We start from the raw sequence: 19,302 nt of genomic DNA on the forward strand, positions 1-19,302 counted from the left end.
TTTGCGACCCTGCGAAATCAAGTTGGCCTGCCGGTTTACGAGTGATTACGTTGAGCTAACGAGTTAGCCTGTTAGCTTCTCCTCTATAGTGTGTGCGCGGCGAGGCGCTTTATTTGTGACATACACTAGTACTCCGAATATATTGCGTTTTATTCTAGCCCAGCTACTTGGGTAATTTAATTATGCCCAGCAAAAAGAAGAAATACAACGCCAGATTCCCTCCGGTAAGCTTACATTTTTGCCAATCCCGGTGTCAAGACCAACTGGGCTAATTTCTGTAGCTAGCATGAATGGGATTCGGCCTGTAATGCTCTGCCAAGTCAACTAAGTGACTAGTTATTTTCTTTGCTATTTAAAGTTAAATGCAAAAGAATAAATCGGACTCTAGACTTAAGTGCTAAGTTTGTGCCCCTGTGCTTGTCTAGGTAATAATACATTCATAGTTAAGACACAAGTTAGCCTGCTAGTCTACTTGTTACAGTTGTTTTTAGCATGACGAGCTAAGTGAAACTCACTGATGCAAATTTACACAAATCTTAAGGTTGTTCGTGTACATGTTTTGAAAATAGTTACGAAGTGATTGTAGTGCACAAAATGTACACAAACTAGTGTGGACAAAAAGCGGGATGTTTTAGTATTATTATTATTTTTTAATCTAACTAAAACATATTACGATTCAAACTGTTCATTAAGTATATGGTTATTCAAAGATGAACTGTACCGTTTAGCGTATTTTTGTCGTACTAATTATTACTCCTCGTTTCAGGCAAGGATTAAGAAGATCATGCAGACAGACGAAGAAATAGGAAAAGTTGCGGCAGCAGTCCCTGTCATTATTTGTATCCTTTACTTTCGCCAACTGAGCGTCATCATAATTACATTTTACCAGTACAGTTTAAAAAAACAAAAAACAAAATAACTCCTAACAATGTATATGAAATGCAACTATTCAGAAAAAAGTGTAGTTGAAATTACTTAGAATTTTTTAAAAGTTCTGATGGCATATTTTTTGTCGTATATATGTGACTATTATTGAAACGAAAGACATAGTTGTAGATTCATTTAACTACAATTAATTTGGGGTTACCACAGAGCCACAGTTGAGGGTATGATCTCATTGAATAATGTAACCACTAGTTTCACCAGAGATTGTTTACCGTAAGTGCTGTACACCGCAGAGTCTACACCTTTATTGGCCTTAACCATTATAAAAAAAGCGAGAGCCCTGGAGCTTTTTTTGGAATCACTGCTGACAAAGGCCTGTCATGTAACCCAGTCCAGGAATGCAAAGACTATGACAACATCACATTTGTAAGTATCTTAAATCCACGTCTGTTTCTTGATGAGTTGTTAGGTGTGGTGTGGGTTAATGGTTCAGAGAGGTATAATATCTCAAAAGTATCTTTGTGCTAGCCTAGTCAGTTGTCCGTCACTTAACTTTTGCAGTCACAATATAGCAATCCATGAGGTAGATGTTTCAAATAATTTGACTCCTTTCTCCCATGTTTCCTGTGAAATGTTTTTTTTTATTTTTTTTTTATAATATGATCGCAGGACAAATTCATGCTGGATCTACCTCTGGTTTTCTGTCTAATTTAAGAGAAATACATCTCATGCTTTTTTTTCCCTTTACCATTGACCATCAAGTTCTAAATCAAGTTCATTTCAATGAGTCACGGATCAGACAGTTGTGTTTAATCACCCTGCTAAAGAACAACATGTTAGACAATAAGTACAGAAACATTGAACAGTTTGACATGTGCAATCAAAAGTTTAGAAAAGGTCAAATTAAGTTCACCTATAAAAGATAATGCTGAACTTTAGGTGCATTCTGAAATTTTATATCACAGGTAACTGTCCCTTAGTTTGTCTGTGTCTTGTATGAAACACTGCCAAGCACCCAGATTCTCCCTGTCTGAAGGACTTGTTGATTTTTTATATCAAATGACTTTCTTCATTGTGTCTCATGTACGATTTCAAACCTCTGTGTGTGTGTGTGTGTGTGTGTGTGTGTGTGTGTGTGTCCACAGAAAGCAGTGCATTGAGCTGGAACAACAGTTTGACTTCTTGAAAGACCTCGTGGCCACCGTGCCGGACATGCAGGGCGAGGGGGAGGAGAACCACACCGAGGGGGGAGGAGAAAAAGTTCTGCGCAGGTCTCTCTCTCTCTCTCTCTCTCTCTCTCTCTCTCTCTCCCTCTCTCTCTCTCCCTCTCTCTCTCTCTCTCTCTGTGTATGTACATCAATCACTTTAAAGTCTAAAGTTAACTGTCTGGGTCTTCTTCAAGAATGTTGCTGTTACTGTTTCAACAACTTTTTAAACTCATAGTTTACAGAAAATGCTTTTTTACCTTCACAGTGCAGTTTGTTCTGTCTAGACTGAAATCGGCAAGGGACTGCATTACTCTGTGTTGATAAGAACAGCCTCGTCCTCCTGCATCTACAGCAATAGTCTTGAATATTTCAAAGGGATTTATAACCGAGGCCCCAGAGCCAGAATACTAATATTATTATTTAGCAGAGCTCTACAGCTTTTTTATTTTAGCTCTTGACTTTTTCATGGTGAAATAAGTGCACGCCCCTCACTTTCTATTAGAGGAAATAAAGCATTTATTGCTACCAAAAGGACAACAAGATTATTACCGTTATGTTTTCCAGAACTCCCAATTGCATGCGCACAAACTGACTGCAGAGAGCTGACTGTTTTGTCAGCTTTACAATTTAGTCAGAATTCTGTTTTTATTTTGATGTATGATTTTAAGTGAATTACCAAAACAAAACAGGAGAGCACACGATTCTCCTGTTCTGTGGGCATAGAGATCATTATTGAGGCTTTATAGAGAAGAAAAGCAATATCTGTTGACTGTTTAATGAGACAACTATGGAAAAAGTATTGCAGAGTGCTTCATGTGCGTCTTCCTTGAAGTGTTACCAATTTGATTGGGATTTGCTGAAATATTGAGATGAGCCTCCGCTATGGAAATGAGCTGCACGAAGCCACTCGTCTTTAACTATAATCGATAAAAATCATTCTTCATTCTTCGTTCATTTTTATCAGAATGACCCAGTGGACCTCTGTCTCTGTGGTGTGATGCTGTGGAATGTTGGTCCGATCTTTAATTAATTTTAGAAAATGTGATTATGTGGCTCGTGTTTTCTTTGCCATGAATTATTTCATTGCCTAAAGTGTCTTTCTTAGGGCAAAAATGGGGAAGCGGTCAAAGAATCGTTCTGCCTGTCACCTGTCGTTCAGCAAGCGAGAACCTTTGAATTAGTTCATCCACTCGGTCTGATCCTTTTCATCAGTGTGCCACAGGCTGAAAGTTCAAGTCCTTTTCTGTCATGTCCCAATCCTGCCTGTTTTATCTCCAGGGGTCGGAAACCAGGCACCGGGCGCAAGAATGGAGGGGCGGGATCCAAAGGCAAGGACAAGAAGTTGTCTGGAACAGAGTCGGAACAAGAGGTGGGCGTTGGTTTTTAGCTGAGGCCAGTAGTTCATGATGGAGGGAATTTAAACCTCTAATAGCTTTTCAGTCACCTTCTGGCCAAATCACCTGCAGTCAACCGTCACTACCATGCTGGGAAGTAGGGGAAAATGTTTTTGTACGACGTTAAGATTTGACTTCATCTCAATTATTGTTATGAAATAGTTGCCAGAGAGCCTTTTTGTGTATTTTAAAAGGTTTTGCTTCTTTAGACACACACATATTTTGTTGGTTAATAAGACATGATAAGAAAATTACATTCTTGTACTTGTTGTTCTCTGGTGCTCCGGACGTGTTGTAAGAGACGTCCTCTTGCTAAAACATCCAGTTCTGAGCTGACAGTACTGTGCAAGTGCAACTACACTTGGAGACTTCAAACTGAGTCTTAATGCAATCACTCATAAATGCATGAAGTGTCCAAAAACATTTTTTTCCTACTTTGTTCATGTGGGTTCACATAAAAGACACCATTGTGTTAAAAGTAGACATTCTCTGTGGAAAAAAAGGAAAAAGTTGTCGTCACTCTCAACCGGCTTGTGTGCGTTTGTCATCGTGGCAACAGGACGACTCGGAAGACAGCGAGACAGACGGAGACGAAGAGGACGGCTCTCAGTCAAGCACAAATCTCCAGGCGGCGTCCAGGTTCCACAGGTAGTCGCGCCCTTTCTCCTGTCGGGCATAATGCATCCCAGTGGTGTCCAACATTATGTGGATGTCACTGTGAATATTGAACACAGCAACATGGGCGCTGACCAACAGCAGCCCATGCTGGCCACAGATAAGAATTACCAGATGATTGAATGATAAGTGTGGCTACAGTAACACATGGACGCAGTGGCGAGTCTGAGCCACTCATTGATGATTGAATGATGACTTTTGTCGCTATCGAACAACTAAAATAGTTTAACTGTAAAGGACTCAATTCACACACGCTTGTGAGGTTCAGAGCGCTGCCACTGCCGGAGCGCTGCTCTCTTCGAGGGATAGATGTTTGGCAATGTAAAGCACAGTGCAATAGCAAGATGGCGCTGTTTTACCACAGTCCTGCACTTCTGTTCTAACAGGGGAGGTCAAATCACAGCCGCTTCTTAGGATTGTTACATTTTCTATTTGTCTAATTTAGGACCTACCTACTTTCCTTTCCTGCCAAAGTGGATAAATAAAGATATTTAGATTGAATTAATATTAAATTAACATGAGTTTGTTGTCATCTGTACAGATGTTGCAGACAGTAATTCGGCCCAGCGAGTGTGTTTTAATGTGCTAACAGCCCACTGTGCCCTGCTTCCATGCAGCTCCGCCGCCCCTCCTCCGTACCTGCCCGTGGGCAACATGGTCCCAATGGGCAGCATGGCTCCAGCACAGCCGCAGGGCACCGTGGCCTTCGCCCCCCACCCCTCCATGTTAAGCGTGGCGCCCCCCGCACCCCCCGCGCTGCACAACAACAACGAGGAGGACGACGACGAAGACTATGACTCTTAGCTTCCCACATAGCTACACAACACACACACACACACACACACACACACACGGCACACACGGCACACACTTTTCAACATTGTTTCTTTTTCCTTTTGTTTCCTTTTTTCTTTCTTTTTTTTTTCAATTCCTTAAGATGTTGCTGCGGCGGGCAGCCGCTCAGAGCAGAGGAGGGAGAGACTCTTCACGGCAGCCGGCTGACAGGAAAAGCCTCCGCAGCCACGGGAGACACAAACCTGGTTGTATATGACGTGTTTTAATTTTGTCTTTTTTTTTTTTTTAATTATTATTATCATGAAAGGAAATTGGTTTTATTTTATCGTAGAGGATAATCCAAAGAGGATGTTTTTTAACAAGTCAGTGCTTCTATTTTGACTATTAAAAAGAAAAAATGTAATGGCGGTCGTCACTGTTTTTGCCACGAGCCCCAGCAGACAGGATAGGTGTGGTTTGTGTTTCCGTGTAGCTCGTTTTCTTTTTTCTTTTTAACCCCCCTCCCCTCCTTTGGCACTTTTTTTCCCTTCCTCAGTCCTTGGTATTACACATTTTGAAGTGGGAAAGCTTAAAAAAAAAAATGAAAAAAGGTCAGTCACACACATGCTCAGGTTGGCTGAACAACTTCTGGAAGCGGCCGTTGACGGGTTATCCTGTAATATCTTGGAGGAGATCAGCATTTGTCAAAGGGAAAGCAAAGTCGTTGTCTCACCCAGAAAGCAAACTGCGATGCCATTGATCAGACGTGTAAATGCTGCTTTTGAGATGCAAGTCCTACTTCCTTACAACTTGCTCATCGGTTCAGTCGCCTGACGGGGAAGTGGTTCTATTTTTACTCTGGGATGGCTAACCACAGCGTTTTCTTTTTTTTTTTCTTTTTCTTTTTTCTTTGGTTATTTTCTAGTTTTAATTGATGTTTTTATCAAGAAGACTGTAAAAACCCGCACTTCCATAAAGTCATCCATATCACAAGGTTAGTTTATATATTTTTTTTGTTTTGTTTTTTTGCAATGCTGGCACCAGTTGACTTCATATCTTTTATGCAACCCGTAAATTCCCCTGAACTGATCAGGAGCGTTTTGTGACTCTTGAACCACAGCCTTTGTTTTTAAAGTCTTACACAATCCTTTGTCTTTGGCCAATGCTTTTTTTTTTCAATTTTCATTTGGGTCATCAGCAACTTTTCTTCATCTTTTGACATTTTCCACCCCTTCATCTTTTTTAGCTTCTTTTTAAAAGTTTCCATTTAAGGCAGAGTTGGGGCTCCTGTTTATGTGTCAGTCTCAGTATGAAAAATGTTTCCAAATAGACAAAAGTTGACGTTGACACTGTATTGTAAACTTTTAACATTCTTTTTATTTTGTATGGGTGAAATAAAGTTCATATTTCAATTTGAAAAGTTTTGTCCCTTGTTTCAGCCTGGAAAAGTAGATATGATTCATTGATGAATCACATCATTCATTTCGGTTTTTCTGTGCAACTCGTGTGCAGTTTCAATTTCTGCTATTCTTTCTTTTCCCACTAGGTGTCAGCATTGTTCTCCTTTCACATCAACCTTGACTGAAGCGAGAGTTACGTGTCTGCGCACCATTACATTTTACGACTTATTTTTGCATATCATCTCTCATAATGTAAACCATTTCGTGATGTTTGACTTTTATATTCTTCTTACTCCAGTTTGTGTGGTTGTGTAACGTACAACAAAAAGCCTGTGCTGCATTTCTTACTGTAATACGGGATATGGAGCGCTACGACTAGCTATAAACCCCTCCACATTGTATTGTTTTTTATGTTTCTTCCTGCTCTCCTCTCACTCCTTTCCTGACTGGCTGTCTTTTTCACGTCACGCTTTTGTCCCAGCTTCCTTCCGCCTCGCTTCCCCTCCCACATTCTGTGCATTTCATCCTCTATTTCAGTCTTATGTTGCCCCCCTCTCTTGCTGTGTCCATCATTCAGAGACGTAGCCGTTCTGCCAAACATTTTATGCGATGTACACTAAATATTGAACCCATATTTCAGGGACTGGTTTCCGAACAATAACGTGTTACGCAATTACCGCCTCAGCAAAGTCTATGTGTTGCTTCAACAGAGCACCAAAACATTGCAATTTATGACGTCACAAAACACATTGAGTGATAACAGCCACAGAAAAGTGTTGGTTATACCCTGACAGCAGAGGTTTTCTTCTCTGCCTATAGAGATCAAGAAAAGTTGTTTTTCTTCTGCTCCAACTGATGTGTGTGTATGTATGTATACTCGCATACATATATGTATGTATATATGTACACCATGGGAGCTTTGAACGCTCCAATGATACCTCAGTTTTTTCCCTGATCCTCCGATTGTCCTCAGCATGCCAGACTTGATGCTACTACAGCTTTGATGTCTGCAAGAGAGAGTGGTTTCCCATCAACACATCCCACATGTATTTAAACACTGCTTGCCCTTGCGGTTTCAAAGACGGCAGCTGGTATTTACCCTCAATGCGGCAGGTATCCCTGGTAATTGAATCAGATAAGTACAAGACAGCACAAGTTTAGGAAAAGTTGCTCACAGAGAGGCGATTGTTACCGTCAGGCACACACTGGGCTCGCAGGGAGGTCGACCCACTTGGCCGCGAAGTGTGCGTGCCCAGCCCCTTTCCTTTTCCTCCTGCCTCCTTTATTATTTCAAACAGTCTCTTTTTGTCGCGTAAATTCAGCCCCCTTTTTGGCCACACCCAGGCCAGCAAGCAAGCAGCCCTGAGCCGGGGGTCGCAAAAACAACTGCATCCTTCCTGTGCAAGCGTTGACTCAGCAGACTGCCAGGAGGGTGGGGTCAACTCTGTGCCCCAATGTGTGTTATGTGGTACGCAGTTGACTTTAGTAGGACGGTGTCCAAACAAATGGCAGTCATGTGGCTGGGAAGGATGGGAGAGCCATCACAGGGCCAAAGATGGTGCAGATTGGCAGCCACGCTGCTTCAGGGCTGCTGTGTCTACACATGTAGCTTACCGCCACCAGTGTGAATGTCGCGCAGATGAATGATGGTTTCCACGTGAGCACTTTGGATATCTTGAAAGGTGCATTCTAAATCCAAGCCAAAGATGGCCCTTTCATTCCCATCCTATTCATTGCTTTAAAACATATCACCTCACATGTTTCTTATGAAGAAAAAAAAAAAAACCTCAAAAAATCTTGTTGGTGATGTTAGTCCAGTGAAACACAGTCTTGAATTATTCATGTAGATCTCCAGAAATGACCATGAGGTGACTTTCAGAGGTTGGAAGCAGCAACTAATGTAACACCACATTTTGTGCGATTTAGTAGGCAAAGGCTAAGAACTGGAGCAATCAAATGATTCAAGTAATTGACTTTTCTCATTCTGGGGAGCTGATAGAAGATTGTTATAAGACATTGGTAAAGCAAATTTTGCACAGTATGGGACTTCAAAGGTTACAAATGTGTTTGCTTAATGTTGCAGGCAGATATATGAGATAGAAAGTTATGCAAAAAACACTTCATAAATATAATGCATTTCATTTAAGTTGAAATTGAAGGAAAAGGACCATCAGGTGTACACTGCCATTGCCCTGTGACAGCAGACCCACGCAACTCTAGTGCAGGAGAAAGCAGGTTTAGGAGATTGATGGATGGGTGCAAATTTATGTTCCCTCCATCACACAGCATTTTGTAAGATCAATGTCAGTGAGCAGTGTTACAACATTATTCAAAACCTGTTGGGTCTTTGTTTTAAAATTGAAAAAAAAATCTGTCTCCTTCTGTCTGTCTGTTTCTTCACTCAAGTTGTTTGGGCTGCTCTGCTGCTTTCTTCTGAAGCATTAGATATAAACAGCCCTCTGTGAGCATTGTACAAAAAAGCTCAATTTCCCCATGTCTGATTCGTTACAGTTTAGACTGCATCGAGCATTTCCTCTTGGAGAATCACATTTTTTGGTGAAACACCTTTTTAGGTCCAACTGTATATGATGGTTAGATTGACCTTGCTTTAATTTTCTCATAAATCACTCAGTGCATGGTTTTGTACCCCATTTTGTTAAAAAGCATAATAACATTACAGGTTATTGTTTTTTCCCCCCCTTTCTGACTATCTTTTTTTTATGTCGCAAAAGGTATTCTACAACCTGTAAAATAAATTTCTCAGCTTCTCATTAACAACAGGAAGTGGTCGATGGAAAACCACACTCAACTGAATAGCGGACAGGGTTAAGATAAGAGTGCCTCTTTACTATGCTCAAAGTTTTACTTGTTACTCCCCCGCACCCCCAACTACGAGTGTCACACTGCTGACCTCCAGGTCTGAGCTAGCCAGATGATGGTAAAAGTTAAAGTATCTTTTCCGGAGCCAAACTTTTAAATGAGATTTCATTTCCCTTTAGACTACAAGAAGATGACTAAGTGCCATTGGTTGATGGTCACGCTGTGCAGAGGAAGGATTGATGTTTTCATTCTAAGTCCCACCAGACAAGGAAGAAGAAGAAGAAGAAGAAGAAGAAGAAGAAGAAGAAGAAGAAGAAGAAGAAGAAAAGTCAAGCTCAATCACATTACAAAACAAGAAATAAATAAATAAATACAGAAATGCTAATTATATATACGTACAGTATACGATGGGGAAAAGCATGCAGTCAGTCGGAATACGGGCAACTCCTATATGAAAGATGATCAAAACAGGCCTTACGTTAAACTCAACTACAGCAGCACACTGTGAAGTCAGCAGGACCCTCACCAGTGCAGTGTAGGGGAAGTGAGAATTCAAAATAAAACATCACAGGTGGGTTTACACAACAAACATCAACTCAAACTGGCTTCGCATTGATGTTGAAAAAAATAACTTCAGTTTCTTTGCGTACTTTCAGTTCAATACAAGTATTGTCTATGGCCTCTAAACAATTCATAGCTTGAAATAAGTCCCAAAATATGTAATTAAGTTTAACGATTCATTCATTCATTCATTTTCCATACCCGCTTAGTCCCGAGCTCAGGGTCACGGGGGTCTGCTGGAGCCTATCCCAGCTGTCTTAGGGCGAAGGCAGTGGACAACGATTCAGTGCTTAGAAAACATTATCTGTTGGTCTGATTTTTACAGTGAAATAATAATAATAATAATAATAATAATAATAATAATAATAATGATAATAATAATAATAATAATAATAATAATAATAATAATAATAATAATAATAATAATAATAATAATAAAAAATCAAACAAAATAGAAGCTGCATTTAAGAATACATGAGCGAAAAGGACTAGGAAGAAGTACAAACTTTATTGACAAACATTTATTTTGACGGTCAAAACAGGACGCGTTTCCTTTCCTTTTTGCGGCGGCCTGTCATCTGACTCTTCCTGTTAGGAGAGAGAAAAAAGTTTTTAAACCCCACCCTCCGCACGGATTGTAAGCGCAGACGTAGAAGTGGTTCGAGGTCCCGACGAGTCAACACACAGCAGCGAGGACAAAAAAAAAAGAAAAAGAAAGAAGAGGAAGGGGAGGGGGGGGGGGACACGGCCGCAGGTTCTGATGGAGTTATCGCGCTGTTTGGATACCGAGCGTCACCCTCGGACCACCGAGCCGGACCTGGCCTGGCGTCCCACCGTCACACGGAACTAACGGGATTTGTTTGCACTGCGCGTTTCTCTCTCTTGGACGGGAAAGTCTCGGCTTCAATTTTTTTTTTTTAGTCGCTCTTCCTGTTCTAAAGTCAGCTGCCCCCGTTTTAGTTTAAGTGCGGGTTGATTAAGCGCAGCCTGTCGCGTGGTTCCGACCGGGAGCAGTAAGTATGGACACTGTGGGGCGCAGGGATGCGGGATTTCCTGCGGCCGCGCCGCAAAGTTGTGGTTCCGAGCGATTATTGGAGATTTGGGCTAAGTAATATGCCGCGGTCAGCCCCTGAAACTAGTCATAAAACGACGGTTGGCTGGACTGAACGTTCCTTTCCTGCTATTCTTCTCTGCCTCTTTGCGCTTCCTGCTTTGTGGTGGCCACTGCACTTAATGGCTAAAAATATATAAAAACTCAAAATGGACTGCTGAATGAGGCCAGAACCCTTGTGGTGCAGTTGGAGATTAGTTGTGCGCCGTTAAACAACGCCTGACCACTTGTCTGATAATTTAAAGTATGTGAAATCACAGCTCAACAACAGGTGGCACCTTCAGGGCGGTAAGAGTGCACTGAGGTGATTTGGCAGCCTCTTTATGCTCCTGGAAACATCGGCATAGTGCATTTCATTTCAGTTTTTTTCTGTCTTTCTCGGTTTAGCATCCGTGAAGATCAGTCCCCTGACCAGTCAAGCAGTGTTAAATGGAGAGGGTTACAATCAATGTCGAGACGAATGAAAGACATTTGCACTTCAGCAAACCTAAAATCCTCCCCTGTTTGCCCACCCGTTGGTCAAGCCTTAGAGTACATTTCACTGGTCCCTGATGAACCAACAAGAAAGACAGGAAAGGGAGCGAGGTGCAATAAAGTACTCCTTTGTACTTTATTTTCAAACCCGTGGGGTGCAAAGTCGAATCCAGTCAAAACATCTGTTTGAGGCTCCATGGAGCCGCTGAAGAACATATTCAGTCGTGGCCCACTGTCGAACTGGAAAAATTTGGAGCAGTCGCAAAAAGGGAACTTCACCAACCCGGTGTGGACGGCCTTGTTTGACTACGAGGCATCCTGCAAGGATGAGCTCACCTTGCGCAAAGGTGACCTGGTGGAGGTCCTGTCTTTGGACTCTGAGATATCCGGGGATGAGGGCTGGTGGGCCGGGAAAGTGAACAACAAGGTAGGAATCTTCCCATCCAACTACGGTTCCTTCAAGCCAAATGGATACGGGAAGCTTCCGGGCAACGGTGTGGTGCCCGAGCTTGGCCCAGCTGTGGTGGGCGACTTTGACCCGGAGCCCGTGGATTTCCGAGAGCTGAGCCTGCAGGAGGTCATCGGGGTCGGAGGCTTCGGAAAGGTCTATCGCGGTACTTGGAGGGGTGAGCTGGTGGCTGTGAAGGCCGCCCGCCAAGACCCAGATGAGGACATCAGCGTGACGGCGCAGAACGTCACACAGGAGGCGCGCTTGTTTGCCATGCTCACGCACCCCAACATCATCGCCCTGAAAGGCGTGTGCCTGCAGGAGCCCAACCTGTGCCTCATCATGGAGTACGCCTCGGGTGGCCCGCTGAGCCGGGCGCTAGCCGGACGCCGCATTCCGCCCCACGTTTTGGTCAACTGGGCCGTGCAGATTGCCAGAGGGATGTTGTACCTTCACAACGAGGCCATCGTCCCTGTCATCCATCGAGATCTCAAGTCCAACAACAGTAAGTCTTGTGAAAATATCCACGTTGTCATCATTCAAATCCAATAATGTCCATTTGTGTCTTAGTCTTGATCAAGCTAAGGGTGAATAATGCATCAAAAAGGCTCTCTGTGTTGTCTGTTTGAAATTGCTAAAGGTCTCTCTCAGCACTTAGAAGGCCGTGTCAAGAACTAGGATCATTTTTTTACGCGCCCAAAATACTGCAGTGCCTTTACTCTTCAAGAAGCATTAAATCTGCTGTGTAGCCTTGTGAAGAGAGTTATCGCTTCATTCGTGAACCTGTGTCATTTTTTTAGAGCTGCCATTGTCACTCTGTTGAGATCTCAAGATCATGGCCCAAGTTATAGATGAGCTGTGATGAGTGTACATCATTTTGGTGTGTAGGCCCGGGCGTGATGCGATGAACGGATGAAATGCCATGCAGTGCCGGCAAAGCGTTTGTCAGGAATTTGAGAGGAAGCTTTCAACTTGTGCACCATCACAGCTAGCACTTTGGACTTTGATGCTATCCGTGGGCACTGACAATGTCTTGCGCCAGTGTTTCAGACCCTTACAGCTGACATGTGCATTGGACCTTGCCATGAAAGCTACATAGGACACTGATGTGTTGCTGATAAGGCTCTCCGCAGCCCCTCCACACTTTAGAAGAACTGGTGTCTTTCTCAGTTCTAGCACTGCTTTTAGCAAAGCTTCAACAGCGGCCACCTGAGTTCAGCAGCAGCCTCCAGTCTGTTATTATCATTCTTGTAATGCAGCATATAATCCCTGTCAGCTATGTTGCGGTTCCAAGAGTTTTCAGCGTCCCTTAGCTCGCGCCGTGTGTTTCTTCGCAGCCTCGCTGCCAAGGTGCACGGAAATAGAAAGGGATGGTGGCTGCTCCTCGTCGACCTGGGATTGAGTGACACCACAAAGCATTCAGTAGTCTGTCTTCTGAGAATATGACTGCGGAATAATAGAGGGCTGACAAATCCCTGTTCAGTCTGTCGTAAAGATTCATTTTTCCCAGGCGCCTCAGTGCATTCCTTTATGTTCGCCTGTTGACAAAGTTTTGCTTACCGGCATGCGGGTATCCTTTTCACTTGCCTCAGTTTCAGCTTGAACCCTGTTTCACCTTGTTGCAAGCAACTGTGGCATTCAACATTTGTCACATGTATGTTTTTATGTCGAGGTAATTTAAAAGTTGTATGCAGAAGATTGATGAAATTCAATTTAGGATTTTTACTTGTACAGTGCAGCCGATCAAGCATTCTGCTTTGAGAAGCCCAACTAAAAAAACGAGAAGAAAAGTTTTCCTGAACAGTAATGAAATGACAACGTGTCACCTGGAGTAACCAGCAGGGATGTCTTCTGCTGTCACAATTTTGCACTCAGAGCTGAGACGTCAGGGAATGTCCTCCATGGGCGGACTCTGTAAATCTCGGCCGTGGCATTTTAGATGCAGAGCAGGATATACCAACATGTCGGCCCTCTCTTATCTTCACCCCTGTGCAAGGTTCCTTCCCACTATTACTTCTTCTCAGGAAACCTGCGTCCTGCGGCGTGAAAGAAAGCAGAGTTATAGTGTTTGTACATGAATCAGGCCAAAGCCAACACTGTCTCTCCCCTCGTTCAGATCGTATCGCTCTCCTGCCTCTTGCTTTATTTTCCAATTGTTTGCATCTTTGTCCCTGGCCTGCCTGTACATGTCTCCTTACAGCCACAACCCTGTTGCTCCACTAAGCAATATCCTGTTGTGGTTGGGGAGCAGGGGAAGGCGAAAAGAAGAGGCAATGTTTGTTTCACCGTGGACTTTGCTTGACGTGTGTGTCACGCTCAAAAGTGACAGTTGGGTGCTTTTATCACACATAAATCTGTTGAGGATTAAAAAAAAAAGCCTTAGAATAAATAAAATATCAAAAAAAAAATTGTTTGAAAGAACAAAATGTACTGCTGGCAAACGTGTTGAACTTCGGATTATGGTGTCAGTTCCTCAGAATAATGGTGGAAGTTCTTCTTTCTTGAGCTTCCTACAGTCCTGCATGGGGTATTGAAATATTAAAGGAGTTAGAAGATGTCTGAAAAAATGTGGCTACATTTGCCCAAATAGATATTTGTTTCGATGTTTTATGAAAAGAATACCTCTGTTACCATCTTTTACAATTTCATAGAAACAGAAACAGAGGTAAAGTCAAGGCCAACGCATAAGAAAAACCATTACAATAAAAAGAATCTCTGGGAGAATTTGGGCTGTTGTTTCATTGGTAGATTGAGGTAAATACTCATTTTAAACAACAGCTTGAACTTAAAGTTGTAGCTAATGGCCAACAAAGTGCTTTGGCCTGTTTGGAAAATGCTTATTAAACAAGCTCATTGAAAAAGGTGCACAGTGAGGCACTTGGGTCCAAGTCGTAGCCCATAAGTGGAATTCTTTCTAAAGTAAATACAGAACAGAGAGCCAAGGAGCCTCTTTTTTCTCCTCATTGTGTCCATATATCTGTGAATGAGAGCCGGGGGATTCCCTACAAATGTTTTTGGTGTCTCAACTGAAAACAAATCGCAGATTTATATTTTATTCAATGTATTTCCTACTCCTGCATACATTTGATTTGAAAATCATAATACCCTTGTTATGGTTTGAAGAGGGAAGATTTTAATCTGTCTGTCTGTTCAGTTGGACCTTATTCATGCTGCATGTAGATCATTGGAAGGCGTACTTGCATTGAATGACACCCATTGCTCTAAAACGTAAGTGGATGGCTAGCTGAGATGTTTGTAATACAGCTTACTTTATTTATCGATATGTAATATATATTACATATAAATACATTTAAAAAAAATGTATAAAGGAGTCTATTTTATGTTATAACATATACAGTACAATATGTATGGACAGTCTAGACAAAGGCAGTCGAGGCACCAAAAAGCCTTCACCATCATTGCGTGCCAAAAACTCAGCAGAGGCTTTAGTTAGATCGGGTGGGGAAAATGCCAAGCTAAGCATTTGTCAGGCTGAAAGTAGCAGGCACATTTGATTTTTCTTCTCTTCTTTTGTTTTTTTGGAAGAAGCCACAGTTTGATCTTGGATCAACATATCTTTTTTTTTTTTGTTTTCCATGAGTGGACAAGCATCTGATACATCCCTCTACCAGCATGTTTTCATTCAGGGCCCCTGGTGCCCCACACTGCAGTGCACTCATAACATCCCCTGTTTGTGCGAGTGCGTGTCTCACTGTCCTGATTGCCAGCTGGGTGTTGTTTGCATGTATGTGGTGAACTGCTCAGAGGCTATCAGAGACAATAAAACCATAAAATTCCTTTCCCTAGATTGAAATCTAGCTAAATAACTAAAAGAAATTGGACATTTTGATGTTTGCCTGGTATATAACTGAAAAGAACACGCTCAGTGTTTCAGATGGATAGATGGATGAATGGATACTTTATTGATCTCCAGGAGAAATTTGTGTTTCTACCAGCTTTACAAGGAAACTAGTGTAATAAAATAAAAGGCGTGCAAGAGCCTAACTATAGTATAAAGAGAGATAAAAGCATGGGTATGAAGTAGAAACAGAGATAAAAAGAATATATGGCCAAGAGTAATTTCCATTTATTCTACTTAATCATTGCACCCCATATAAACTTTAGGCACTTCTTCATTTTAAGTAGAACAAGATTCATTATAATAACAAAAACGGTGTAATCAACAAAAAGCTTCAGACATGTGGGAAAGGCTTGGTCACTTCCTAAAGGGAAGTTTCAAGCTACGTCACAACAGGGGTATAAAAACATTGAGGAAAGGAGAATGCCTGCATTTGTAATTCGAATGAGTCGTAGGAGTTTGTAAGAAGCCTTGCTCTTTCTCCTCATGTGCGCACTTTAAGCTCGGTTTTAATCTGTAATTTGCTTTATCACACATTTTTATGACACTGCAGCGGTGTTACAATCACAACTTCAAGTTCCTGTTTTGGCAGCAACAAATAGCCAGGCCTCCCGTGTACGATGCTGTGACTTCTAAATGCGTGTCACATTTTTACAGTCGGAGTGCCTCGCTGCCACTAAGCATAACATTTGACTCGTCATCTCATCGCACGTCGTGTCATTCGTGTCTGGTAACAGAAAGTCACGTCCCTCTCTGGAAACAGAAACGTTGTCCCCGTTCTGCTATCTTGATTGGAGCTGAGGCAAACTGATTCTGAGTGCGAGTGAAGGACGGAACCTCAGCAGTGCGCAGGGTGGGACCGCTAGCCTGAGAGACCTGTTGTTCAAGGCTTTAACCAGGAGTCAGGAGTCTCTGCCAAGAAAAGCTGAATTGAAAGAGAACTCAAGTCACATGTTTGCCAGTGTTTTGTGTCAACGTATACCTCGAACCAACCGAGCTCTAAGATTGGCTAAGGAAACGTCTACCCCATAAAATATATGAATAGCCCAACCATCAGATAATCCTGTCTGTTATCAGCTATGGCCCTAGAACAAGAATAGTTCTCTGTCTGTTCTCTGTTATCTGTCCTTGTTCTGCCTCCCCAAAATTACCCTTGCTTGACACATTGGTTTTATTCCCCCCCCCTTAAGTTTCAATTTGTCGTATAATCAGCGTCAAACTTTTCAGGCACAGTCAAGTCACAACAATTCTTTTCCCCAAGGCAATCTGGGCCGTCATAGACTATGTCAGTTGCAGTTGATGTCTGATGAAGACATCAAAAGTTATGTGACATACAGAAGACTTATGAGAGTTAAAAAAAAAAAAAAGTTATTTGAAGTTTTGTTTTGATTGAACTGTTTTGTTTTTTTTGAAAATTTTATTTTGCAATTGGTAAACAAATGAGGAAAATAATCCAGAACTAAAAAAATAATAAATATGATTGCTATTGCTATTTGTAGTGCACTCTTAGAAAAGTGGATGCAGAGTTGATGCTTGCAAATGATGGCGGTGTAATCCTGAGGCAAGGCGAGTTTGTCGGAGGAAACCGAATGGAAATACAAATGAGGAACCTTTTGGGTCCTTTGTGTGTGTGGATAATGTAAAGATCCTCATCATTTGAGAGTAGAATATGGATCCTTGTCAATTTCAGTCCCGCAGGCTCTGACTTGCGTGACCCAGTCTCCGCCTTCAAACTTTACTTATTGCCAAACTTGCCGACTACTTCAATCTGGGCCACCGTGGAAGTGCAAATTAATGCTGAGGATAACTTTTTTCCTATACACAGCTCGACGCATAACATTAATTGTCAAGTGGAGCAGAAAGTGCTCCGTCATGAAGTTATATAATCCTAAACGTGGCTGCGTCCCCCAAGCCCGTTTGCTGACGGGCGCACCCGGGGGGTGCCCGGGTGGTGTGGTGGTGGGGGGGTGTGGGGGGCGGGGGGGAGAGGGGGTCACCTGGGGTTGAGCTCAGCTGCGTTGCTCCCGGCTGTGTGAGAGTGTTGGCCGGCGATAAGGTGCGGGGAGCTGGCTGGCGTGACCTAGCGGCGCGCTAGGCACGCTAGGTGTGAGTGTGGCCGGCTCTGCTGCTGTCTGCTCGTCCCCATTGTTGCAAAAGAGCCAACGAAATCAAAGAATGTTGTTCCTGCAACTCGTTTTCACAGTTATTCGGGTTTCATTAGGGGGGTCGAGAAGTCTTAGTCTTTGGGATGTCGGATTTCAAGTCACGGCAAGTGGATATTCTCACTTTTAAAAATGTGTGCAATGGACTTGATTAGTATAACACTAAATGTATATTATTTAACCCTTAGAACTAAAAAAAAACAAAAAAAAAAACACATTTTCATCCACTCTTCTTCTGCCTTGTAAAACGTTCCTCTGTCACTTTGTTTATCCTTTGATGTAGAATTTCCTCTCATTCGCGGGCAGAAACGCCAAACATCGGTCTTCGTACGATAATGAGGGCAAACCAGGCGCCGTTGCCTTGCACTCCTATCGAAACTCTGGAGTATGAAATTAAGGTTTCCAGACTGAGTAATGATCACGATTTATTCCTCCTATCTGCATGCTGACATCTGTGTTTAAAAAAAGGAAGTGATTTTCGCTGAACACTGTATATCAACATCGAGCAGCCGTCTGTGTGCACACAACATTATGCACTGTGTGCCGTAGGTGTAAAATGAGATGTAGCCACACAATGACTGCTCAGCCACCGCCGGCAGAGTGAATGCAGCCGTGTGTGTGTGTGTGTGTGTGTGTGTGTGTGTGTGTGTGTGTGTGTGTGTGTGTGTGTGTGTGTGTGTGTGTGTGTGTGTGTGTGTGTGTGTGTGTGTGGCCCGTGCTGGAAGAGTGAAGGGGAAGAACAACAACTGCAGGGAGAAAGAGAAGAAGAAGACGAATAAGAAGAAAAAAGAAGAAGGAGAAGGAAAAAAAAAAAAAAGGCAGTCACTGGAGGGGCCGGGCCGACAGGAAGTCGAGCGGTTTCTCAGCTCGGCTTCATTCTTGCAGATCATGAGACAGTTCCCCCTGCAAATGAGCTGTAAAGCTCCCCTCCTGTATGAAAGAAAGGTTTATCTGTCAGCTCCAGGAGTGTTCCCATGAGGGTCGGTTATTGTTGACGTCATAGGAAGTAAGAGAATCAATGCGGTTATGACAGGGAAGCCGATGGGGGTGGGGGTGGGAGTGTGTGTGTGTGTGTGTGGGGGGGTCCCTTTGAAAAGTGATTCGTCCCAAACAAAAAAGCTTGACACATTTGACCCCTGTAGTGCATTTTGTTTACTTCAAACTTTAAAGTGTGCACTCAAAGTTTTCTGATTCACCGCAACAGCTCTGACTGACTGTGTTCTGTGGATTCCAAGGGGTGTTTGTTCCACCAAGGTCCTACAAAGCTTTAGTTTTAGCAGGAAGCTATTTTTTTTTTTTTTTTTTTTTTTTTGTATTTCCTGGCACGCAGTTGTATTGAGTAATTCCTTTTTGCCAGTGGGGCACTTTTCCCCCCCGGTTTGATCGCTCATGTTTGCCTCTTCTCAACACCCTGTCCCCCCCCCCCCTTCCATTCTTTTATCACCTTTATCTGTCTGCCAGGGGTCAGCCCAGAAAGGACCCCTCCCCTCCCCCATGCAAGCGCCTGTTAGCGAGCGCTGCTAATGAAGGT

The 19,302-nt window shown here is 42.8% G+C and overlaps 3 protein-coding genes across 4 annotated transcripts in view; all 3 read left to right on the forward strand.

The window, feature by feature from the left end:
• Positions 1–19,302, forward strand: part of LOC142893398 (equilibrative nucleoside transporter 2-like) — a 279,352-nt gene that overhangs the window by 48,886 nt on the left and 211,164 nt on the right. The window lies entirely within an intron of this gene.
• On the forward strand, positions 29–6,356 carry drap1 (DR1-associated protein 1 (negative cofactor 2 alpha)). The gene is made up of 7 exons (XM_076033934.1): positions 29–224; positions 767–839; positions 1,218–1,311; positions 2,031–2,156; positions 3,372–3,462; positions 4,047–4,135; positions 4,780–6,356. Exons 1-7 carry the CDS (start codon positions 183–185, stop codon positions 4,964–4,966), a joined length of 702 nt encoding a protein of 233 aa, XP_075890049.1. The 5' UTR covers positions 29–182; the 3' UTR covers positions 4,967–6,356.
• The window catches only part of LOC142893397 (mitogen-activated protein kinase kinase kinase 11), a 395,948-nt gene continuing 386,976 nt past the window's right edge, over positions 10,331–19,302 (forward strand). For both annotated transcript variants that reach the window (XM_076033946.1, XM_076033945.1), the window contains exon 1: positions 10,331–12,255. In XM_076033946.1, the coding sequence (XP_075890061.1) occupies positions 11,499–12,255 (757 nt within the window). In that variant the 5' untranslated portion in view covers positions 10,331–11,498. The remainder of the gene's footprint in view (positions 12,256–19,302) is intronic.

The sequence above is a fragment of the Nelusetta ayraudi genome, unplaced genomic scaffold, assembly GCF_046127955.1.
Source record: "Nelusetta ayraudi isolate G7.1 ecotype Tasmania unplaced genomic scaffold, CSIRO-AGI_Nayr_v1 ptg000042l, whole genome shotgun sequence".
In the NCBI taxonomy this organism is placed as follows: Eukaryota; Metazoa; Chordata; class Actinopteri; order Tetraodontiformes; family Monacanthidae; genus Nelusetta; species Nelusetta ayraudi.